The sequence below is a fragment of the Cavia porcellus genome, unplaced genomic scaffold (genome assembly GCF_034190915.1).
Source record: "Cavia porcellus strain 051 isolate PalLab524CR breed Dunkin Hartley unplaced genomic scaffold, mCavPor4.1 scaffold_4, whole genome shotgun sequence".
Classification (NCBI taxonomy): Eukaryota; Metazoa; Chordata; class Mammalia; order Rodentia; family Caviidae; genus Cavia; species Cavia porcellus.
This window is the reverse complement of record NW_026947487.1, coordinates 15,504,001-15,530,164: the sequence shown is the minus strand read 5'-3', so window position 1 is coordinate 15,530,164 and position 26,164 is coordinate 15,504,001. Positions and strand designations below refer to the sequence as shown.

Genomic DNA, 26,164 nt, shown 5'->3' with positions numbered 1-26,164 from the left:
AGAAATTTGTACCACATGAGTAATCTAATAGAGTATTTTCTTTTAATCCATTGAAAAAGAGAAAAATTACACTCGGTCACATCCTAATCATGTAAAGGTGGGGGTAAAAGCTGTTTATAATGAGCTTGAAATTGTATAGTCTTGTACAAGATCAAAAAGAACCATACTTCAGTGGTATTAAATTTTAAATTGAGACAATATTCTGTATATGTATATCTATACAATATATGTACATATTCTACAATATTCATCTTCATTTGGAAGTACATCAAAATCAGCATTATTACTAAGATAAATGTTTTATGAAATGTTTTTATATATTTTTTTAATCATAATGAAACATCATTCTCCTCCTCCAAGTCTTAAAAACTGTCATGAACTTATATATTAGTGTTTCCTTAGCTGGAATAAATACATTATTGTAATATATCATTGTAATATTGCAATCCAACAAAGTGCCATCATTCTATTTTTTCTGAAAAAATACTAGATAGAAAAATAAAACAAATGCCACTATCAACTTCTGTTATTTTCAGATTTTATTCTTTTCCCATCTATCCTGAAATTTTAAAAATTATATTTACATATGCTGATTGAGTACATTTTGGACACATGATACATTAAATATGCTGTCATCTCTCTAATGACAAGATTATTTCCTATTTTGTTTTTAGCTAAAATATTATAAAGTGATTGAATGAATAGATGGATAGAGGAATGAGTGCATTTATTTTGGAGAATCTTCATAAGATTTAGAATACTTAATATATACTTCTTGCTAAAGTATTTTATCATTGGTTACACTTCATATTCGTTATTGTACATTTGCAAAAAGATTTCTCTATAAAACATTTCTGGTTTTTTTTTTTTATACCTCCTTTCAGCAGGGGAAAGGAGGACAAATCAGAGAAGTGTTAGTGATCTAGAGAGCCATGTAGGTGTTAAAATTCTGTGACTTGGGGATTAAGAGAGAAACAGTAAAGTTGTTTTGCTGGACTTATATTAGTTTGGATCTTGGAGACAAAGAAGACAGTTCAACAGACAATTCTACTAGCAGCGACTACATCATCAAGCATTTTTCTGTTTTTAAAAGTATGTTACTTCAAGGATGCTTTGCATAGTTCTATAAGAAGAAACATTTTAAGAGATTAAAAGTGAACATGTTTCTCATAAGCTTTGGTTTTGTTCCTTAAAATACACAGAACTCTAATTTTAAAAATAGATTTTTAAAACACTCTAGCCTTTTACACATTCACAGTTAGATTACAGATTTGTAGAATTCTCATCCAACATCACCACTATTACTTCATTTAGTCTGGTGTTCCTGATTTTAAAATACTTTAAAAGATACTGGAGGCACCAACTCATGTTATAGAAAAAAAGGAGGTATTGTCGATAAATATCAGAACTTTGAGTACTTTTCTATTTGTGAATAACTATAAATGGAAAATGAAAGCTAAAAATAATAATTTAGTTTTAATTGAGTAATACATATTTGGAAAACATCAACAGAGAAAGAGTAAATGATTATAAAGGGAGTATTTCACTCCCTTTACTCACTAAAAATTTTAGACCATTTTAATGAATGTTTAATTTAAAGTTGATTTAAAAATTACATTGAATTTCAGATAGATATAAGAACATCCTTAAGTATATACTGCATTTTAGCTTTGGAGAGGCTAGTGAGTACTTTCTAGAATATTCTGGAACATCAGTTTTGGTAAAAACTATTACTTTGAATGTTATATATTTTCACTTAAATTTAGATGCTGTACACTTTGCATAAATCAATTTAAAATAAAAATAGAATTCAAGAAATTTAGAAGCATTTGAAACCATGCATTCAAAGTAGATCTTATTGTTTTTAGCATTCAGTAAGAACAAAAGTATATTTTCTTCTCTTGCTCTTGGTATAGACTATTATGGACACAGGCTCAAGCTTCAGGGTCAATTTCAAAAACTTCTATGGTAAAATAAGACTGAATTTATTTTAGAATTTGCCTTGAAAAGGCATATTCAAATAACTGGAAATGCCTTGAATTTTAAACTCACTTTAAAGCACTCTAGATTTGAATCTTTGAATTTATTACTCTATTTCTTGGCTGAGTTGCAGACTGTTGTTTCTAAAGCTTGACATGTGGATTGCCAAAGCTGAAGGTTTATTTTTGGAAGTTATTTTTTTCATGATATTAAGACATAATTGAAAATTGAAAGTTTATGTCTTTACCACAAATATTTTAAAAATATGAGTATAATTTTCAGTGAGACTATTTTCTCAGAAGCATTTAAAATTTAGGACACGTTTCTGCTGGACATTGCATGTACTTCATATAGTATCATGTTTATATGTAGCACACTTATAAATTTCTAAGTATTATATGTTTTGTAATTACGCTTATGTTTTGGGATAAAATATGTCATGAAATGTTATATTCAAATCAAAATTAATGAAGCCAGTTTATTAAATAAACACTTTTTCAATGCAAATATATGTAGTTATCTCCATGAAGTCTTTATTCATAAGTGTATGCTTATGCTTGTGTATGTGCTCTATCAAAAATGTAATTTTCACTTGGCTGCCTATACAGAGATATTACGTCATAGAGAGCTCATCATTACCTACATCTTGAACTCACACCCATCTGAGGATCATATATACGTTTTGAATGCAGTTAATAGAATATGTTGCAAATTGTATCATTTTCTGTGTAAATTCAGTGCTTTTACTTGACATTCTTTTGGAACTCTTTAGAAATTTTAACTGATTCAAAAGTACATTGGTTCACTAAAATCTTTTCCCAGCTTGTGGGTTTTCTTTTCACTATGCTGGAGATTTCTTTTGACATGCAAAAACTTTTTAATAAGAAGTGGTCCCAGTTATTGATTCTGGGAAGTATTTCCCGTGCAGTTTGAGTCCTATTCATGAATTCTCTACCTACTCCTATGTCTCCAAGGTTTCTACCCAATTTGTCTTCCAATAGATTTAGCGTTTCTGTTTTAATATTCAGATCTTTGACCCATTTAGATTTTAATTTAGTACATGGTGATAGACATGGGTCTAGCTTTAGTTTTCGGCAAATGGAGAGCCAGTTTTTCCAGCACCATTTATTAAAGAGACTGTCGTTCTTCCAGTGAACCTGCTTGGCTCCTTTAACAAAGATAAGGTGGTTGAGTGTGTTTGTAGTTGTGGTTGTATCTTCTAATCTATTCCATTGATCTTCAGCTCTGTTTTGATTCCCATACCATGTTGATTTTACTACTGTTGCTTTGTAGTATAATTTCAAGTCAGGGATTGTGATGCCTCCTGCTTTGTCTTTGCTGCTTAGAATTGCTTTTGCGATTCTAGGTCTCTTCTGGTTCCAGATGAAATTTAGGAGTGATTTCTCTAGATCTATAAGGTATGTTGATGGTATTTCTATTGGGATTGCATTGAATCTGTATAAGAGTTTTGGGAGAATGGCCATCTTCACAATGTTTGTTCTTCCTATCCATGAGCAAGGGATGTCTTTCCATTTTCTGAGATCATCTTCAATTTCCTTTTTCAGTGTATTATAGTTTTCACTGTATAAGTCTTTCACTTCTTTCGTAAGAGTAATTCCTAAATATTTCATTTTTTTGCTTGCTAATGTGAATAGTCCAGTTTCCCTTATTTCCCTCTCTGTGGTTTTGTTGTTTGTGTATAGGAATGCTATTGATTTCTGAGTATTGATTTTGTATCCAGCCACATTACTGAATTTATTTATTGTATCTAAGAGTCTTTCAATGGAGCTTAGGGGGTCTTCTATGTAGAGTATCATGTCATCTGCAAACAATGACAACTTAACTTCTTCTTTTCCTATCTTTACCCCTTTTATTTCTCTTTCTTGCCTAATTGCTCTGGCTAGTACTTCCAGTACTATATTAAATAGGAGTGGTGATAAAGGACATCCTTGTCTTGTGCCTGATTTTAAAGTAAAGGTTTTCAATTTTTGGCCATTTAGTATGATGCTGGCTGTTGGTTTGTCATAAATGGCCTTTATTATATTGAGGTAAAGACCATCTATTCCAATTTTCTGTAGAGTTTTTATCATGAATAAATGTTGGACCTTATCGAAGGCTTTTTCTGCATCTATAGAAATGATCATGTGATTCTTATTTTTGGCTTTATTGATATGGTGGATTACATTTATTGATTTGCGTATGTTGAACCATCCTTGCATTCCTGGGATAAATCCCACTTGGTCATGGTGTATAATCTTCTTGATGATTTGCTGGATCCTATTTGCCAATATTTTATTGAGGATTTTTGCATCTGTGTTCATTAGGGAGATCGGTCTATAGTTCTCTTTTTTAGTTGGGTCTTTCTCAGGTTTTTGTACTAGAGTGATATTTGCTTCCAGGAATGACTTAGGAAGGATTGCTTCCCTTTCAATTTCATTGAATAGTTTGAGGAGTGTCGGCATTAGGTCTTCTTTGTATTTCTTGTAGAATTCTGCAGTGAATCCATCTGGGCCTGGGCTCTTCTTGGTGGGTAAGGACTTAATTACATTTTCAATTTCAGTAACCGAGATTGGGTTATTCAACAATTTTACTCTTGTCTAAAACATATAAAGAATTAAAAAAAACTCAGACCTCCAAAATTCAAAGATCCAATCCAAAAATGGGCATCTGAGATGAATACGCAATTCTCAGATGAAGAAATGCAAATGGCAAATAAATACATGAAAAAATGCTCATCATCATTGGTCATTAGAGAAATGCAAATTAAAACCACACTGAGATACCATCTCACTCCTGAAAGAATGGCCAGGATCAAGAAAACCAACAACAACAAATGCTGGAGAGGCTGTGGGAAAAAAGGAACTCTCCTGCACTGTTGGTGGGAGTGTAGAATGGTACAGCCTTTGTGGAGGTCTGTCTGGAGGTTTCTCAAAAAGTTGGGATTGGAAATCCCATTTATTCCAGCTATTCCACTTCTAGGCATATTCCCAGAAGAACTGAAAGCATCATACCACAGGGATATATGTGCACCTATGTTTATAGCAGCACAATTTGTAATCGCCAGATCTTGGAAACAACCCAAGTGTCCATCAACTGAGGAATGGATAAAAAAGTTGTGGTATTTCTATACAATGGAGTATTATTCAGCTATAAAGAAGGATCGCATTGAGATATTTATCAATAAATGGGCGCAGCTTGAGACCATACTCATAAGTGAAATAAATCAATCTCGCATGTATGAATACTGAATAGTTTCCCTAATGTAAGTAATGATTCAAATATATAAAAATATGTGATAATCATGATTCCCCATTATGTGGCCTTGAAGCCTTATAAAATTTTCACTTATTAATTAGAAAGGCTTTATTCTGGGCTTCTTGATATGAAAATATTTGAAGCTATAGTATATGAAGTTTTATCCAAATATTTTAAGGAAAAGGACAGACACTATGGTAACTACTATTCTTTAAAAAAATTATTTAGCTATTTCTTATGTTTATTTTAATTAAGGGAAAAATTTAAAAAATTAGGATATATAATAGTAACTCTTTTCGATCTCCTATTAACTTGTTTTGAAGTCCTGTAATACTCCCAAGATCTTGTTTTGACTGATTATACTCTGTTCCATTCTGTGCGATAGTAGCAAGTCTGAGGGTATAGGCAACTAATTTGAAGGCAATAAGATTCACAAAGATGCCCATTCTAGTTTGACTATTGTCTCCTTTGGAAGTCCTGTAATGTTCACAATGCCTAAGTTTTATTGGTCTTGTTCTCCACTGTTTTGTCCAACTTTATAATATCTAATGAGATAGACAATTCCTTTTAAGGAAACGAGAGACAATGTTGATAACCATTGTTAATAACCTTGTACTCTGTTCTACATCATGTGCTATGTCTATCCTTGGTTTTGACTTACAGCTTTGTTTTGCCATATTTGACTTTATTCTCTCCCCCCCAAAAAAAGTAATAAGAACTAAGGAGTAATAAAATCCAAAATGTGTAAATTTTGTTGTAAAAAAGAGAGGGAGGAAAAAAAAAAAAGAGCTCTAACGGATATAACAGCAAGTGTGTTTAGGTGTGTTAAATAGCTGACTATATTAATGTTTTTGGATCATTGAACACAGCTGTTTGCAGTCTCTCTGTTTGAATGTCTACTTTGTATTCTTTGATACTGTGATTTGAGCAACTATTTCCAAGATGATAATATGTAATCTATTAACAGGTGATTTCTTACTGTTATGTTTTTTTTTTTTGTAGTTCTGTATTATGTGTAACCTTACACTGCTTTGTTTTGTTTTGTGTTTTTCGCTTTTTCCTCTTAAAAAAAAAAAAAAGATGAGACAAAAGGAAAGACAAAAAAAAACAAAACAAAAAAAAAAAAAAAAACAAAAGTACATTGGTTTGTCCATTCTCAAGTCTTATTACCTAGAATAAAAATTAAATGTACCACTGTAATAAGAATTTTAAGAACACTTTCAGTCAATCTATTCTGGTTTGTGTAAGAAATTTCAGTTTTAGTTTTTCTTCTAGGATATAAAATACAGTGTAATTTAAAGTGCATGGGAAAAATTGGAGGGATTTTATATCTGTAAATGTTACAATGAACTTAAATGATCTGCCAATGGCACAGAAAAAAGCCTGTTATTTCACTCATTTGCATATATTCGGGCAGAAGTTATCTCTTTTTAAATGTTGGGGAAATTCCAAAGTCCTGCATTCTTTGCGTCATTTATTTGAAATGCAGAACTATGTTACAATATGCAAAACAAACTGCATTAAGAGAGCTTTGCTCAAGCAATATAACATGTAATCCTTTGTAATTTAAAAACTTTCCATGCAGCATTGCTCTTGTGAAATGACTTCACAGTAAGGTAAAAATACAAGAGTTAGATGGAACAGTGAAGACATTATATGGTTTAGAGTATTAGTATTTGAAGTATACTTTCTGAGGAAATTTTACTTAAATGTGTACCTATTGCAACAGGTCAAAGGAATTGCTAAAACTCTAATATAACTTCCATGAACATTTAAGGAAAGGTGTTATGATGGTCACAGAGAGAGTTGCAATCTGTGATCCTTATGAAGGTGGTTTTTGCCTTGTTTTTCGTTGGTGAGTAATGACCTGCAATTACATCCAGTTTACCTGGATTAATTTACAGAGGCTGGTAGTAACTGCTTATGAAGCAGTTTATAGCAGGATGAGAGAAAACATATGGACTTATTCCTGTATTTATTTATTTATTATTTAGCAAAATTGAATTCACTCTCTTATGCCCAGACCCTTAGCACCTTCATCAACACTCTGGCGTACTTAATGTGCAGTTCCCAGATATCTGTTCTATTTATTGCACACTTAGAGGAAAACTGCCTAGTAATTCTGTAACAGACTGTTACTGTTAAGTTCTTCATTGGATTACAAAAACTTCTACAAAAATATCCCCTACTTTCCCCTGGCACTGGATATACTGAGTAAGAGAGGTAAAGGGCAGTGGACAGTAGTCCTCTCTAAAGTAGAATGATTATTTGTTTTTCAACTGTATCTCTGTTGCTTGCTCTCTCTTGATATCTGTCTCTTTATCGGCATTTGTCAATAGCCCCTTAATAAAGGCTTTGAAAGTCCTGCATAGGAAATAAGAACTCACATTCTCATTAAACAGACAGTAAACTGAGTTTCTAAGACTTTAGAGTAACTAAAATATTTGTAGAAAAGATGGCTCTGAAATACTACTTAAATTACACACTCTACGAGTAAGGTATTTCGTGGTTAATGGTGCTCAACACCTATACATTTTATTAAATTGTTAGAATTGCTAGAATTGTTCAGCCAGTCTATGATAGAGACCATTAAATTTGGAATCCAACATACATGTGGGACTTCCAAACAAGAAGGAAAGTTTCACCATATGCTTTAATTTAGAACACTATTAATTTGTTCAGAAACTTAATTCCACACTCTTAGAATTTTTTTCTGCAATTCTTTTTTCCTGTATATGATACTTTCACATACAGTTGCTGTTTACAAAAATACTGCTTCTATCTATCCAACTACTAAGTTGTAAATTTAAATAACCATTACACTAATGCTTTGAAAATGACCAACTTGTAGCAATGAAGTGCAGATTAAAAATGTATCTTTTTATCTGTTAATTTCACTTGATCTCAGGGAACAATTTGAAGAAAATCAACTAAGCTATTTAATGGCCTGTGTCAAAGACTGTGTAAAATCATCCTTTGTTTTCTCATAAATCCCACCTGAAATAATCAACTCTGTGCTGTTCACTGAGCAGTGACTACCTGCATCTGGCTAATATCTGTGCTAACAGAGGTGAAAAATGGAAGGTTCTGCTAGAACAGAGGTGAGAAGGAAGTACTTTTGAGGAGAAGAAAGTAGAAGATCTATCTCTAAGGAAGATAGATTTAGGAAGAAGGGAGCGGAAAGAATGATTGTGCAATGCAAGGAGATGCGAAATAAGGTTGTGAAAACATGAAAGAGAATTTTGATGGAAGCAAGCGTAATTATTGGGGTTCTGTTTGTTCCCATTGCTTCTTTTATTGTTCCCAGTGTAAATACAGCCTCAATCTACAGCAAGAGTGTGTATTATTTTTGTGGTAATATATGTGATACAAATTGTAGGTCTTGGAAATGTGAATGTTGCAATCAATTCATTTAGTGGGGACCAAAAATAAGAACTAAAAATTGATTTGTCAACCAGAGATATAAAACCAAAAACAGTCGAATTTAAAGCTTTTTAAAAGAATTGTAAAAACCTTTCATTTCCTTTCTGTTCCCTTCAAAATATCTGAAATACCTACTAAAGCTTGCTGGCACTGTCCAACATGCTGAGAATAAACTGTCAACAGAAGTGCATATTTCTTTTTGAAGTGAAAGAAGGCAAAAGTTCCGTTAAAGGAGGAAGAGAAGCTATTTAACCATCCCCGCCGTAGGAACAAGGAGACCATGGAGTCCCTGGACTAGAAAGGAGGGGATACATCTGAGGAAATCAGAAGGGGCCTAATACACACAGGGCTTCTTTACTTCTGAAGATGCATGCGTTCAATATTTGTAGTTACGAAAACCTTGCAAAAACTTACTGATATTCTGGTGAAGGGAATGTAACAAAATTGTAAGAAAACCATGCTAATTCTTTCATTGTGTTTGTGAAGTGTTTACAAAATCAGTAAAGGTTCAAAAGAAATAAGGAAAATACAGATGCTCCTCATCTGAAAGTGAAAGTATCCTATGTTTCGGGGTATTGCTATCTTGAGTTAAAAATACTTAAAGAAAAGTCAAACAATCTTAAATAATACTCATTACATAAAATATACATTCCCTGTTTCCCTTGTATTCTTTTAGATTTATCTTTTTTTCTTACTTTACATAAGTAAACTGTATCTTAAAATTGATATGTAAAGCACTGTGCAGTGGAGTAGCCAATGAGATTTATGTGGGATGAGATTATTGCTAATTAAAACTGATGTGTATGGTAGCCTTCTACATTTCTATGATCTGGTTAGATCTTTTGGCTTTAAAATTTATCGCACTACATTTGCTTTTTAAATCAAAATACATATGACCATGCTGGACATCAATGAAATTCAATAAGCAATTTCACTTTGTATTATAGTTATGATTAAAGATGATGGAACAATAATCCAAAGAAGAAGGTTACGCCAAACATTTTACTGAGGAAGCGCTAAGAACAGGTCCAAAGTTTTCTGATTTGAGAGAGATTAAGTTTTGGAACATTAATGATTAGATAAGTTTATAAGAATGTAAGTTAAATATGTGTTATGATATAATAATCCACCTGAATATTCAGTTATTTAATTGTCTGTGGATTAATAAGGAATTTCTCACTTACATCTGAAAAGGTATTTCAGTTAGAAACTGTCGATGTGTACATCTTTGTCATAGTGATAATCACCATTGAAGGAAACATATTTTGAAGAAGTGCATAAATTTCATTCAATCTAGTCTCTCATTTTAATAAAAATCTGCATGGCTACATGACCAGAAAAGGTATTAGAAGAAAGAAAAGAGTATGTAATATTTTTGGAGATGAGTGAAAATAAAAGGCAGGGAAAAAGCTCAGGGCTGTATTAAGTTAGCCAATGACCGGAATTGATCACTGAATTAGTGATGTGAAAAATAATTGGTGGCCAAAAAGAGTAATTTCAGTGATGTGAAGGTGGAGGAAAACCTGATACAGGCAGATTTTCCAAAGATTTTGTGGCAAGAAGTTGGATACACTCCATATAGGCAAAATTTATTACTACAGAGTCCTTTCTGTAAATGTGATATTTTATTAACTTCTAGAATTTTTAAATCAAAACTTTCTTAACATATTATAATTCTTAATGAAAGGAATCCATAGTTTATTAAGATGGCAGAATAACATTGTAGTGGGAGTTTTGAACAAATAATATTTTTATTTAATGAAGCCTATTTCACAAAAATACATGGCTATTGCCTCTATAGTGATTGCAAGCATTTTATAACAGTGCCATTGATTTTTAGCAAACAGCTTTGACTTTGTAAGAAGGTAGGAGGAGTAATAAAATAACAGGGAACTCTGCTGCCACACTACAGTTGGGGGGAAAATGCAAAGAAGTCCTTTCTTTAAGCAAAGAAAACAGCCGTGTCTTATTTATGTTATGCGATTTTGCATAAACCTTTTGTTGGTTTGATTTTTTCCTCTTGATATCATGACTATGAAGTGATTTCTTAAGAATTTATGTCAATAACGAAAGAGCTAAAATACCTGCTTATGTGCCAAGAATGAGTGGGTATTTCTGTAGGTAGAGAATAACAATTTTCTCAGGAAGTACAATGGATGTTTTAGAGAAGCAAGATTTATCTACCTATTAAAATACAAGCTATCTGTTGCACGCAAAAGAAAGCACCAAATGGATTTTAAAACATAAAAAAATTAATCACAGTGATTCTCATTTAATATGATTGCTGTTGTTGAGTTGTGGACCTTTCAAGTTGGACTTTCATTATTCCTTGTGATATTAAATCTGATTTCCAAACACATCTTAACTATATTTAATCACAGAATCATTCATACTAACTGACAAACATTAAAAATCTTTGGAAAAATTTTGAAATAATTTAAAACATATCTTTCTGTTTAAGCAGCAAATCTCCTTAAGGTAGACACTTTTTAAGAAGGATTCAGGATTAAATTATTTTCCTCTAACCATCTTTTGATCACAAATATCACAAATATCATTTATGTTTTTTTTTCTTTTTTGCTTGGATTCATAGATTTATAAATCCCAGAGGCAAGTTACATCGTAAGAGTCCAAAATTCTAAAAGATGAGGAAATAACTGTTGGTTAAAATTTTCTTTTGGTGTTATTTACTGTTCTACAAGGAGAAACTGAACCAGAACTAGACACAGGAGGAACTTTGGGGCAGTTTCTTGTTGGGATGAAGCACTTGCCTGGGTGTCACTGTCCTAGTCCAAATGTGGGCATTTTGCTCAGAATGTATATTGCCTTGTGGATATTTGGAGATAAGGAATTATAAGTGATGAACACCTTTGTACTACCACTGTTAAGAAAGAGTATATCCTGGCAGGCACTGCTATATTAAGTTTAATTCTCTAACTCTTCATCATTGGTTCTGTTATTGTATCTAGTGAAGTATGATTTCCATCTACCCTCAATTCAGTCCTCACACACTCCATGGTTGATTGACTATCAAACTGCCCACAGCTTGGGGCAATTCACCTCTTTGCCTACGTAGTTCCTTCTGTCTTACACATATCCAAGACCATGATTCTCCCATTAGCCCATCTCTCAAGTTTTGGCCAATGAATTAATACCAGGAATGTAGCCATTCTCTCTCCTCTATCCCTTATTAAACTGCATGATTTATACATAACACTTTTATGTATCTTTGTGGTTGTTTCCATGCATGATTTACCTACTAAACTATGAATATTATAGAAACTAACCGTCATATTTTGGTGAGGCACTAAAATCCTTATGTAACATACACTCAGCAAGTGACTAATCATTAAGCAAATTAAATAAAATGAATGAATGAACAGAAAACAGCAGGTCCCATTAAGAGAAATATAGCAAAATAGAGACAACCATACCTTTTTACTTTGGAATGGTTTTTTGGGCAATTTTTATTCTAATAAATATTCAAATGCTCAAATGTTCACATATTTTTGAAACTGTCTTTCATATCTGATAAAAGATTATTTCTGCCCATTTGGAGAGGGTTTGATTAGATAGTACGTAGATTATGGTATGTGAATTTATACAGTATTATGCAGCTATAGGTCTCTTACAGGTGCAATGATAGTGTGACACATCAGTGAAACAAATAACTCAGAGTGTGACGGGTTAATAAAGAAAGGGAGGGTAAATGCTGAGGGAAAGCTATCAGTTTGAGAGAGGACTTCAATTCTCAAAATTGTCTCGTGGCCAGACAAAGTAGTCTTAACCTTAATCCAGAGATTTAAAATTCTGTCTGGACAATAGAATGACCTGTGTGCTAAAAACCTAGTTGTGCCTAAGCTCTTAACCAGATGAGGTGGGAAGCCCAGGCACTGACCGTACTGAAAGGCACTCTGGGGGACTCTAATATATAACCAGGGTGAAACCAGGAACAAGGGAAATGGGAAATGGGAAACTGTTTCTTAGCACAAAATTTCCATAATATATGGGATTTTAAAAAGTATTAATTGGCTGGAATATATATATAAGAACAGGATGGGACAGAATTGAGAGATAAAAATGTTCAGAAATATCATGGATGATCTGTGGACCAATTTTTTCAAGAAAGCTAAAGACGAAGTCGATATTTCTATAAAAGCCATTTCAGTTAATTATGTAGTTATTCAGCAAACAGGTACATTCACAGAATTGATATTAGCAAAGTAGCCCTTTCTAAACTACACATAAAAGTTACTTAGGTTTCAAGCGGAGTTAAAATGTAGAGTTCCTAAAAGAGATAAGTTTTAAACAGAATTGAAATCATTTTTTCTGTGGTGACAACGGGAATAAAACATTTTTTCATACTAAAAGGCTTTTAGGGTGGTTACTGGGTTTAAAAGTCATGGCTTCCTAGATACCATATAGCTATTTATTTTCAAAGTAACTGATAATTGAAAGCTGTAAAATGTAATGATAGCTTTTAAAAACATATTTAAACATGCAAAATGGTGCTTTGTAAAGAAAAAATGCACCGAATTCAATATATTAAACTTTAAAGTTATTTGCTTTTAAAGAATGTATATTTTTGATATTTTTTCATCTAGATGGGAAAATAGCATCTTATTAATGAAAGAAAAATACAGCATAGTAGTTCCAAATAAATAATTTCTTCCTGATAGACAAACATATGTGTACCATTTCAATGATAAGTGTCTTCTGGAAGGACTATAGTATCTTTTTATTCACGTGAAAAACTTAGAAATTATAATACCATGCTTAATGAATGGCCACACCAAGGTACTTATAAATATTCCACGACTTGACTCTAAGAAGAGTTTTTGGAAAGAAAGACATGAGAAAATGTGAAGCAGATAATATCTTATTGTCTCAGGAAAAATTCTTGGGAGGAATATGAAAAGTAGCCATTTTAGTATTTTCATGGGAAAAGCCAGGATAATTTAATAGCTTATGTTTTATAATCCACATTCATTATCAAGAGAATTATTTAGCTACCTTCGTTTTTAAAATGTTTTCTACTTAGAACATAAAAGAGGACTAATATTTTAGGACTCTAAATTTTAAGTTGAACAGTGTGGTCTATGCTAGGTGTACCATTTGTGAATGCAGATTGTGTGTTAGAGAAGAATATAGGTGATGTAGAAACACAGATTTGGTAGGTTTGTTTTCCTTCTGACTCCTTTGTAAGTGGAGATAGTGATACTCATATCAGAGGTTAATATTTGTATAATACACGAAGGATTTAGCTAATATCTCCCACAAAGAGGAGAACTTTTATCTACTGATGTCATAAATACATAAATACTTTGAAAAGAGTAAAAAATTAACATAACTCAATCTAAGTTTCTTCACTTTTGGTAGAAACATCTTGATAATTTATCTTGACGATTTGTTTTACCTTTTTGATAAAGGCTTGGTATTAATGCATGTATCTATGAGTGGGACCCTCATAATGGCATTCCATTATTGGGCTCACAACCTTGTCTCTCCGTGGACACTCGAAATGTGGAGTAGTTTGTCACCATTATTTGGTAATCTCTTTCAGTGTAACTCACACAACAAAAGTGACATTATTCCTGTCACTCCTCAGAAATGTCCCAGCTCTGCGGGTTTCCACATTCAAGAGAATGAAGAAAATCATTATGAGGTATGCCATATCTCTACAGAGATCATGCTAGTGCTGAGCGTTTGTAGTTTTTCTCATGGTATTAGGAACCCTATGCTAGCAGCTATAAGTATTTTCTTTGTTGGCCTGTGTTATGGTCATATTTCTATACTACTTCTTTAAAGTAGCTTTAAATAATCTTAGGATTAAAAAAACAATGATAATCTTGGATTATCTTTTCGTCTTGGATAATGGTCCATCTACTAAATACATGCTCATGGAACTGAATAAGAAGTTTTAATTTTATCTATTTTGAAGAAAGTTTGAGTAACTCTCTTTTGGGTTAAATGTTCCTGATTAATATATATTTATTAATTGAGTAAAGGATATGCATTTTATTTATTGAAATAAATTGTTGAATTTTCTCAGTTTCTGTGCTCAGAGAAGATGCAAAAACAATGTTATTAAGTACGACATACTTAAGTTGTAATTTACGTTTTCCTTCTTAATGACTTTTTCTCTATTTGATCTATTTCCTGCATGTTTCAACTTAAAATATGATCCATTACATTTTTGAAAAAAAGGAATTCATCCACAAGAAAATGTGTAAAATTTGTATTTTTTATTGGGATGATTATTCCACTATTAATTACAGCACTATGGGTGGATATAGAATCCTACCATCTATCATTCTGTTTTTTTTAAAACTTGCATTAAAACTATACAATATAAATTTTGCCCCTAATGTACTTGAGGAGGTTAGTAGATTTATATATATTCATGTTGTGCAATGGAAGAAGATCCCCATTTTTAAGAAACTATGCTTTAATAGTTACATCTAAACCAGGCATGATGATGCACACTTATAATTCCATCACTCAGGAGACAGGCAGGAGGATTTCACACGTTTGAAGCCAGCTTGGGCTGCATTCGAGGTCAGCCAGAATTACAAAGCAAGATTCTGTCAAAAAAAGAATTAAGTCTAATATTAAAACATATATTTTACCTATTTTCTATAATCATAACATGCAGGTGACAAACAGATAATGTACATATGTGTGTTTGTATCTGCATTGCATTTTTTACTGAATGTAGATTTTTTAATCACCACTCCCTTAAATGTATTGAAGAGTTTTTATAATCACTAACAGTAAAAGGTTTTGTCATAGTCTTTGCCTTTGCCATCTAGAGGAATCTCCTATTTTCAAAAGTTCCTAAGTAATGTACATTGAAGAAACTATTTGATTAATACAAACTTAAGTGGTAAAGCAAGTTCTTTTGGAATAAATTAAAACTTGATACTGTGTACTGTTTCAACCTCTAACTCATATTTTTCTTTTTCTTTATGTGGCTATAAATACTCAGAAACTTAATTTTAATCTTCAGCATTCTTTCTTCCTCTTTTGTTTTTACTTTGTCTTTCTCTTCCTCCCTTGAAGTACTAAATCTTTTAAAATGTTGAAAGAACAGTAGCTGTTTAATTTTTTCACCTGTCTTCCGCACCGTCTATGATTCAAGCATCCAGGACAATGGTTTCCCTCTATCAATAAACCTTAGCATACTAGTCTTGACTTTATGGTAAGACAAAAATTTTATTCATAAAAGCAGATTTGAGTAAGTCGTAACACATAAGATAATCTACCCAGAATGTTGTGGATGTCATGGAACACTAAGAAATTCTCAAATTTCTACCAGATATGGTGGGGCACCCCTGAAAAACACCGCACTCAAAAGTCTGAAGGGGAGGATAGCAGAGCCTTCGAGGCCATCATACATAGTGCATGTAAGGCCACCTTGAAGCACACAGAGACCCAGTATCATCAAAAATCTAATTTCTGAGAATTTTATGTTTTTAAATTTTATTTTATCAGTACATTTTTAAAAATTCATGCATTTTAAAAACATCTTGGAGTGTTGTACATTAACAGTGTCTTAAAATCACTTTCCCTCTCACTCCTTCCACTTCTAGTTGCGCTTTTTATTCTGCTGATATTGCTTATCTTAGTTCATATTGGTGGCCTGTAGCGTACACTTCCACTGAGATGAGTAGGACCTTGTACCTGGTGCATCTTCACTCTATTTCCTCCTCCCCTCACGCATACCTCTCACCCTTGGTTCCCTTGGCCTCTTCCCAACTGCAAGAGATCCATTACTTTGTCTCTGTCTACTCTTCCTTTATTCTTATCTTAGTTTGTACTTTGCCTTATTCAGATGAGATATGACATACGGTATTTAAGTTTGTGTGTCTTATTTAATTCATGCAAATTATATTTTCTAGATGCATACATTTTCCTAAAATGTTTTAAGTTTTTCCTCTGTTGGAGTCAATAGTATTCCATTTAGGTAGCTAGAACAATTTCTTTTGTCCAGTTGCCTGTGGATGGGAAAATAGGCTGTTTCCAGGATATAGCCATTATGAATTGTGCTGCTATAAACACTGATCTGTGTGTACCACTACAGAATGATGTCTTAGATTCTTTGGGAAATATGCCTCCAGGGGAATCACTGGGTAATATTTCCCATGTACTCTCATGTCGGTGTCGCTCCCGGCCGGCAGGAAAGACACACGACAAAGTCTGGCTGTGTGCAACCTTGCCTTTATTTGTCTCCGCGTGGGCCCCGCGAGGCCTCCTCTCTGCCACCAGTCCTTTCTCGCCGGTGGACTTTCTCTATCTCTCTCTGTGCTTTCTCTCTCGTGGCGGGAGAGGCATTCACTTTTATAGGGCAACAGTAGCCAATCAGTTCAAAGCGCGCGATGCGGGCTGACTGGCTAACATCAGTTGTTGCTAGGCAGACTATCTTACAGAGCGGGTTGTTTAAGTCGCCAGCGCAATCAGGGGGCAGGAAGCAGGCGCCAACTTGGCTCACTCGATGGGAGGGGCAATCTAGCTCAGGCTCCGCTCCCACCCACAGGCCCTACGTCCGCCAAGTAAGGCGACCGGCGTCGGCCGCGGCTCCCAACACTCTCATATTAATATATTCTCATGTAATCTACATATTAATGCTATGAGGAGTAGCTGCATAAACTTTTTTCTCATTCTGTAGGTTGTCTTTTCACTTACTTATTGATTGCTTTTCTGTAGAGAAGACTTTTTTTATGATATAATCCCATGTGTTGACTTTTGCTGTTATTTCTTGTGTGGTGTGGGTTCCATTTAGAAAAAATTTCCTACATTTATGTCTTCAAGTGTTTTACCTATTTTAACTTTCGGTATGTTTACTGTTTCTATGTTAATGCTTAGATCTTAATCCATTTTGATTTTAATTTAGCATATGGTAGGAGATACGGTCCAAATTCAATGTTCTACACACAGATAATCAATTTTTCCATCGTCACTTGTTGAATATGCTTTTAGACGTTTGTCAAGGATCCACGAGCTGATTGTGTTTGGGGATGATTCTGTATCCTTCGACTCTTGCCCTTGATCCACATAGCTGTTTAGATATAATACAAACCATTTTTATTGCTGTTGCTTTGTAGTACAGTTTAAAGTCTGATTCTAGAAGGCTTCCTGCTTTGCTCTTTTTGTCCAAAATTGATTTAGCCTTCTGGGTCTCTTCTGGTTCCATAAGAATTTTAGGATTGTTTCCTCTAGCTCTGTAAAGTGTGTAATATGTATTTGGATTATAAGATTTCATGCTAAAGCATACTGACTGAAGTCCATACTCCTCACCAAAGCTCTTTGATTACCAGTGGCAGTTTGGTAAAGATATTATTTATTGAAGACTCTTTAAAAAATCTTTGCAACAAAGTTATGAAGTTAGTAAAAGAGCTACAAATAATTTTCTATAAACAATACTTTCCCTTAAATCTTATAAAAACACAAAGCATGAAAGGGCTGTTTATACTAAAGTTTTAGGGAACTTGAAGAAAATGAAATGCAGACTTCTGGTTTTGCTTTATATTATTACTCTGTCAGAGAAGAGTGGAAATAAATCTGGTTTGCCATTTAATAAGTTTAGAAAACTTTCATTTTACAAATTTGTATTTAAACATCTCACTTGAGAGTCATTGAAATCTGAATGTTTGAAAACTATATTACCTATAAGATTTTTTGAGTCTGTGTCATGTTAAGTGATGATGCTATCAACATATACATTTTGAAGCTGGTGGTCCACCTTGGAGTATTTCAAGGGCTTTCTATGGATGGTCTCTCTTCACTTGCATCTTGTCCTTAGATACTTTAATTTTCTTTTGATTGTAATACAGTATATATAATTTTAAGAATTTTATTTTTACTATATACAGAAATACACTGTCTGGGGCTGGATTTTAGCTCAGGGGCATAAGCACCTGCCTGGCAAGTGTGAGGTCATGAGTTCGCTATATATATATATATATATATATATATATATATATATATATATATACACACTGTCTGGTTTGTTAATACTTTTATTTTATTAGTACATGTTTGTAGTACATGAAGTTTATATTCATCTTGACAAGTAGACTCGTGTACAGACACAGTTCTTCCTTCTTTAAACATCTACTTTGCCTTCCTGCCCACCTCCTTGCCTCTATCTCTAAATCCCCATCCTTGTTTTCATTCAGTTTTATTACCATTGTTACCTCATATGTCTTTCATATGGTGCTTATTCACTGTGGCTCTTTCTTACCTGTGCATGGCATATTGGAAACTGTCTTACTCCCCTCGCCCTCCCCTCCTTCTCCTGCTCTCCACTTCCTGGACTCCTTCCCATCTGCAAAAGATCTCTTTCTTTGTTTCCTCCTACCCATCCTTAATGTTGCTCTTTGTACTTTGCCTTATTCCAATGAATGTACCACACAGAATTTACTATTATACGTCTGATTTATGACCCTGGACATTATATTTTCCAGGTGTATCTATTTTCATACAAATTTCTGGAATTTATCCTTCTTTATAGCCAGGTAGTGTTCCATTATGTGTAGATTCCACATCTTTAGGTTTTCCTCTGTTGATATACATGCAGGCTGCTTCCAGGGTTTAACTTTTATGAATTGTGCTTCTGTATACAATTCTATACATATAAAACTATAATATGATGTCTTTAGATCTTTTGGGAAGATACCTAGAAAAGGAACAGGTTGGCCAAATGGAATTTCTATTTTTATTCCTTTGAGAAATCTCCATACTTATTTGGATAATGGTTGTACTAGTTTACACTTAGAGGTCTATAAAGCATTGAGAGAGAGTCAGGGTTTCTGTATAAGTACTTAGTATTTGTGCATCAATAAAAAGTGGCTAACTTTGCTACTCAGTTTCTTAAAAATTATTAACCTGGTGTTAGTCATTCTTGAATACTATTAATGAGAAGTAATTAATCTATGACGTACAGAGATAGGAGCTGCAGTGTCTTTAAAATTATCTTCAAAAATTATCAAATCTTGTAAATGTATGCATTTTGTAAAGTTTTTTCTCAGAAGATGTACTACCATTCTTTATTAATGTTAATAAAGTAACATGGAAAACATTCGTTCTGCCTAACATAGAGAGATTGTTAAATGTATGAAGCTATATTGTTGATAAAGTCATAGTCTGCATTAGGTAATATTCATTCATCTAATGTAGGTTATTAGATGTGTTCTGTGGCCATAGATGCAAAATAAAACAAAGACTGTTGGCACTTACAAGATTTCTAATCATTATTAACTTATCCTTCTTGAGCTATCACTGGTAACTTATGCACAATTAGTGCTCAATTACACAGATATGTTAATATTAGTGATTGAAATGTTCTTGTCTCACATACTATTCTAAGCACTTTATATATCTTGAAATAATTCCTCTAATCAATCACTGAATATAAAACATGTGATAATTTTATGTACTGCTAGAGGAAAATGCAGTCAAGCAAATGCTGGCAAGTGCTTATTTATGATTTAATATTCACCCTGCTTCGGGATATGTTAGAAAAGTGGAATGTTTCATAGTTGTTGAAATACAGTTTATTGAATCCTGATAACTTCCCATTAGATAGGTATATTTTTTCTTCTTATTTTATAGCTGTGGAAACTGAGTCATGGTAAGATTTTGTAATTATTCAAGTTCACACATTCATTAACAGTTTGAAATGCAGTGGATAGCTGCATGAGTTAGTAGACTGTAAAGGGAAGGTGTGGTATTGTCTAAGGAAAAACAAGAGAGACAACAGAAGGGTTGGGGAGGTAGCTCAGCAGCATGAGCGCCTGCCTGGCAAGTGCAGGGTTCTGAGTTGGATTTCTGGTACAGACAAACAGAAAGAAAGAAAGACAGAAAGAAAGAAAGGAAGGAAGAAAGAAAGTAGGAAGGAAAGAAAGAAAGCAGGAAGGAAAGAAAGAAAGGAAGGAAGAAAGCAGGAAGGAAAGAAAGAAAAACAAAGAGAAGAAGATGAAGAAGAAGAAGGGAAGGAAGGAATGAAGGAAGGAATGAAGGAAGGAAGGAAGGAATGAAGGAAGGAAAGAAGGAAGGAAGGAAAGAAGGAAGGAAAAAATAAAGAGCAAGCAAAAACTTCTTTGACAGTGAGGGTCACAGAGACTACGTATTCCCATTGCCTAAGTCTACAGTGAACCCAGGGGAGATGCAGATGGAACAGGTCACCCCAGGTCAGAGCGCTGTGGGCTGTTCACAATTAGACCTTGGGTTTCAGTCTTGGGACATAAGAAGCAGTTTTCCGAGTAAGTATTTAGGAAAACAGTTCATTTCTGAAAAGTTTCCCTTAAATTATGGTTCAAATGAAGTGTAGGACTTACTCCACTATGATGCATAAATTTTATTTTCCAGAATCCGTTCATCATGTGATACAGAACCCTATAAGAGTTAAAATAGAAACACAGAAAGGAAAAAAGTATGGTGTTTTCATACCCTAAATTTACACCGCCTTTTACTAAACATCTTGATTAATACATTTAACGTCAGTTTCCACCTATTATAACCCATTTCTTTAGTCTACCAAACAGCATAGCATACAGATGGGTAGCGCGTTCAGTGTCTGTAGTCTTCTGCACGTAGGAGAATGTCTCTTAGCTATTGGAATTCACACAAGACTGCATCTAAATCTCAGTAGCTGTTTCTTGTCACTTTTTTATGCTTGAGCTAAAGAATTTTTACAAAATGGTTTAGTGTTCAGTATATGAATTTTTGAGATAAGACTTCTCTTGTAGGGAAGTAATCTGAAAATCAATGTCAGAAATCGTAGCTTGAAGAGTTAGGGAGATTGGTGGACGGTTAGTGTGAATTTCAGCTGCCAGCCTCTGGAAATGCAGCAGTTGCTGTGAGTGTGAAATTCATAGGTGCAGATGGTTGATTAAGATATGCCAGAATGGGCTACAGCTATAAATCACCCCTGCAAAACTGAGAAAACCATTTGGATGGGGGAAATATTTTTGACTTTTTAAAATTGACTATATAAATTTATAACATAAGTTTTGTGGGATTCATAAAGGTGCAATTATCATCAATTTGATGAAATTTCCAATCATGTCAAATGTTGTGATGGCAATATTTAATACATTAAAAATACATTAAATGGTGATAAAAGGATGGCATGGGAAGTGATCTAAAAAGTATTCAGTTATCACTATTACTATATGACATTTTATATTTATAACCTCAGTTCTGGACTAGAGGCTTCAAAATAAATATAATACCTCCTGTTAAAAACAAAGTTATGAGTGAAAATTGAACCTAGCTCACCAATCATGAGGACACAGCCAGAGTTCAGGGTTTGCATCACAGTCTTGGCTCTAAGATTTAAATAATAGCAACAGGGGCAGGCACAAAAGGAGAACATTAGACCAGGAGCGGTGGCGCACACACGTAAACACTGCACTTGCGTGGCTGGGGTATGAGCACTGCCATGAGGTGAAGGCCAAACCTTTCCCAAAAAAGAAAAAAGCGTATTACTTTCAAATTTCAAAGATAAATACATTACAAAAGAAGAAAGATGTAAACCCAAAATGTGCTTTGTCTTAGTTTTATTTTGGTTCTGTCTTATTTTACTTTTTGTTTTCAAAAACATTTATGTACCAAACAGGATTTAGTAAGTAAATATTATTTTCATATAAACATATTCTTATTTTGGCTATATTATGACTATTATACCATATGCTTGCATTTTTTCTATTCCTGGTATACTGGGAGACCATATTAACCAGTGCAGTTAGCTTTAGATAAATATATGTACTCAGGGCGTAGGGTTATAACTAGTATCAGCTTATAAATTTAAGTAATTTCTGGGCATGTTGGTGTATACATGAAATCTCAGCACTCTAGAAGCTGAAGCAGGACAATCAGAATCACAAGTCTAGGCCAGCTTGTGCAACATAGTGAGATCAAGGCCAACCTCAACTACCTAGTAAAACCTTGTCTCCAACAAAGTAAATGAATGAAGAATACATTTAAATGATATATAAGTAAATCATTTTACAATGTCTAAAAATTTTATGTTGAATATTTGGATATAACAATTATTTTTAAAATGATATAGTTTCACCAATAACTCTATATTAGTTCACAAATTACTTTACTTTCATTTTCTTTCTCCAAATTAACAGACCTTTCTTGAAACTCCAAAAGAATTAAAGCATATAGGCAAGGATACAATTTCTCCTATGCACATTGTATTCATATGTTCTTGCATACATAATTCCTAACATAGAAAATTATTTAAATTCCTGGTGGCATACACTTATCCTCAAATATGCAGTGGGTTAGCTGGTGTTGGTGTATACCTGTAATGCAAGCACTGTAAGAGGCTGAGTCAGAAGTATTGCAAATTCAACCTTAACAGGGACAATTTAGCCAATTAGGGAGAAAAAATAAATAAATAAAAGTTGCTATGTAGCTGAGTGCAGAGGCCTTGGGTTGAATCCCAAGGACCACATAAAACAAACAGATTGCCAAAACTGATAAGTAGAATGTTACTTTCCAATTACTGTAAATGACTGCATACATAACAATAAGTAGCAAAAAACATTGGAAGATAGTCTGGTTCACTCACTGTGTATGTAACATTTTCTACTACTTTGTCATATAAAAGTCAAACTCTTATCTCACCAAATAACAAAGAATGTCCCTTGTGAAATAGAGTTTTTAGAGTTAAGTTTTCATGTATCCAACAGTGAAAATCAAAAGTCTGTACTGTTTCATGTAAGATCAGCCTTTTAAGTATTAGTAAATGATGGTACAATTACCATCATTCTAAAACAGTATCTAAGAAGTGTCATAATGACTGGTTGAAAACTCCATTTGATATGAATATGTCAAGTATAATTTATATTAAAAAGAAAAAAGATTTTTGCTGAATTTATTTAAAGTAGTTGTTGGGCATATATTATTTGCTAAGTAAGCATATAAATTTTAAATAAAGACTCAAATAATTTATAATGTTAGCAAATATACATTTCATGTATCTGTCATGATCTATAGGAATTTTTTTAAAAACATGAATATTGAATTCATACTTTTGAACAATTTTCAAAAAGTTTAAGACTAATTTTAAGGGGAATGTAAGCAAATATAAAAAAATTAGTGTCTTTGTTTAAACTTATAAGACATACTTCTGCTGATTAAAGAGAATAGTTTTAGTTTTTACAAAAGGGCCATATATACATACCTCAAATCAAGTAAATGGAGAACAAAAGTCAGACATTCTTTTCTCTTTTTCTTACCTAAAAATATGATGTTGAAGTTGTCTTTTGAGGGGAAATAAACTGTCTATTACTTTTAATAGTAATATGGAAACCAGTCTATGATTCATAAATTAATAGTTTCTTCCTGCATTCTCTTTCATTTCACTCTCCTGCCCTCTTACCTCTTTCTTTCATTCCTTTTACCAGGACATGATTTTAGAGTCAACACGATGTGTTAAGCATATTACGCTGAGAAAGCAGACGTACTTTGTTATGCTTCATCTCTTGCAGTCTATGTACACACATTTATACCAATGTTCTCATAAAGTGTAAACACTGCTAAAACAAGAGATGTTCAAAATGCAAAAAGAACACATAATAGAAGCAATTTACTCTCACATAGGAAAAATATAACATTAACAGAAGACTTGAAGTCTACCACGTGAAGTTACAGAGTGGGGTGTTGTATGGTGGTAAAAAAATTCAAATTTTAAAAAGCAGTGTATGTGAAAGCCAAGTATCAAAAGAAGGTGCCAGAGATTAGAGAATAATCTCTATATTCTGTATCTTCTCACTTTACATCTCATTCTTGGTTCTCATTAAAAGACCTCAAATCTATAGTAGCTACTCGACTTCACATTTCTAGTTAACCTAACATCTACATACAAATAACAGCAATCACTAAATAATGTTTTTAAATATACATTTAATATAGTTGGTTCTGCTTCTTGGAAACACTTAATTGTAAATGTTTTCATTGCAGATATGCATATTTTCACATACATTCTGAAAAATTAGTGTTTGTTATATATAATTTATAAATGATTTAATTCTGGTATATACTTGTACATCTATGTAAGGATTCATATTTTATATTATGTATAATAATCAACAGCCTCATTAAAAGCAGTGTGTATCAGTGTTGTTTTGCAGGGGCTTAGCAGACATACTTTAATTATGTGGGTGGACTTACGAATAGGTGCCTTGGAAATTCACAGAGCAGTCTTTAGGTACATTCACCGTATTCTAGCAACAAGTCAGTTATCAAATTTTCCACTAGCTCAGGATTTTTTTCAATTAGTTACCACTGTGTAAAGATGGACCATCATCTTTTCTTTTCTTTCTTTAACATTTTTTTACACACATTGCTCCTTTTTCACCCCAGAGCAAGTGGGCTTGGTTGTATTCACAGGAAGATCTGCATTTGACAAGTTTGTTGATGGTGTCAGCAGTGGTCGCGGGCATGATGGACAGCATCAAACCTTGAGGTGGCCCATCTTCTGCTAATTAGTTGTTTGAAGTCACTCTGTGTGCCACAGGCAGAAGCTTATCTGACAATGACATCTTTACGATTCAGAATGGCAGCTGTGATGCAGCTGTTTGTGGAGAGAACAGAGTGCACAAAGAGCCTGGAAAGAGCCTTTCAAACAAGTGACAAAGGATAGTACCCTTTCACTGAGGGATCAGAAGGCACAACAAAACTACGCAAAGGTGAAGTGAAAAAGGTATAAATCAGTATGCATTGGATGAACATGGAAGCCAAATACAACAGCAATAACTTATAACAGCTGCCTAACAAGTAGTTTTTAAAACAATTAAAGTTACACGTTCTTGTGATTAATGGAGCTTATGCATTTGCTTATAGAATTAACACAGATGTGTTAAATAGATTCTTAATATTTTATATATTAATTATAATTTTTATGCATATATAATAGGACTTATAAATATGTTGTAAACCGTAGAGATCCTAAAAGTAAAATAGATTTTTGGATGCTTGGCATAACATTTATATGTAAAAAATATATATATTATTATACTTAATAATAATGTGTAATGATTATTACAGGAGGGCTTAGATATAATCCACTTATCACCATATTCAGGGAGAATTGTAAGTGGAGTCATGGCTTCATATCTGTTCCATAGTACACAAATTTCTAGATAGAAGTGGAGGATGCTGTATCTATCTTAAAAGCTAGATATAAGATTGATAATGAAATAGAAAAATAATTCAGATAAATATGAACTATATAACTTCAACTGCAACTTTGAGCATTAACTTTAAATAATTTTGAATTTTAAAATGTTAGAATGTGTTTAGATCTTATTTAAAAATATATGAAACTACATAAACCACTCTAAGTATTGCGAACTGATTATGTTGACTTATTTTTTAATGTTTTCCTCGAGATACAGGAGATCCAGAGTGGATGTATGTCAGAATAAAATAATGCATTGAATTAATTGAATAAATATTAGATCATAATGAATACGTTAGACGGACA

General features: G+C 33.2%; 1 protein-coding gene across 9 annotated transcripts in view; it reads left to right on the top strand.

Annotated features, from left to right (window-relative positions):
* Window positions 1-26,164, top strand: part of Pcdh9 (protocadherin 9) — an 873,584-nt gene that overhangs the window by 302,342 nt on the left and 545,078 nt on the right. For 3 of the 9 annotated variants that reach the window (XM_063246818.1, XM_063246817.1, XM_063246820.1), the window contains exon 3: window positions 14,222-14,323. The exons of the other annotated variants lie outside the window; for them this stretch is intronic. In XM_063246818.1, the coding sequence (XP_063102888.1) occupies window positions 14,222-14,323 (102 nt within the window). The remainder of the gene's footprint in view (window positions 1-14,221; window positions 14,324-26,164) is intronic. 9 annotated transcript variants of the gene reach the window in all.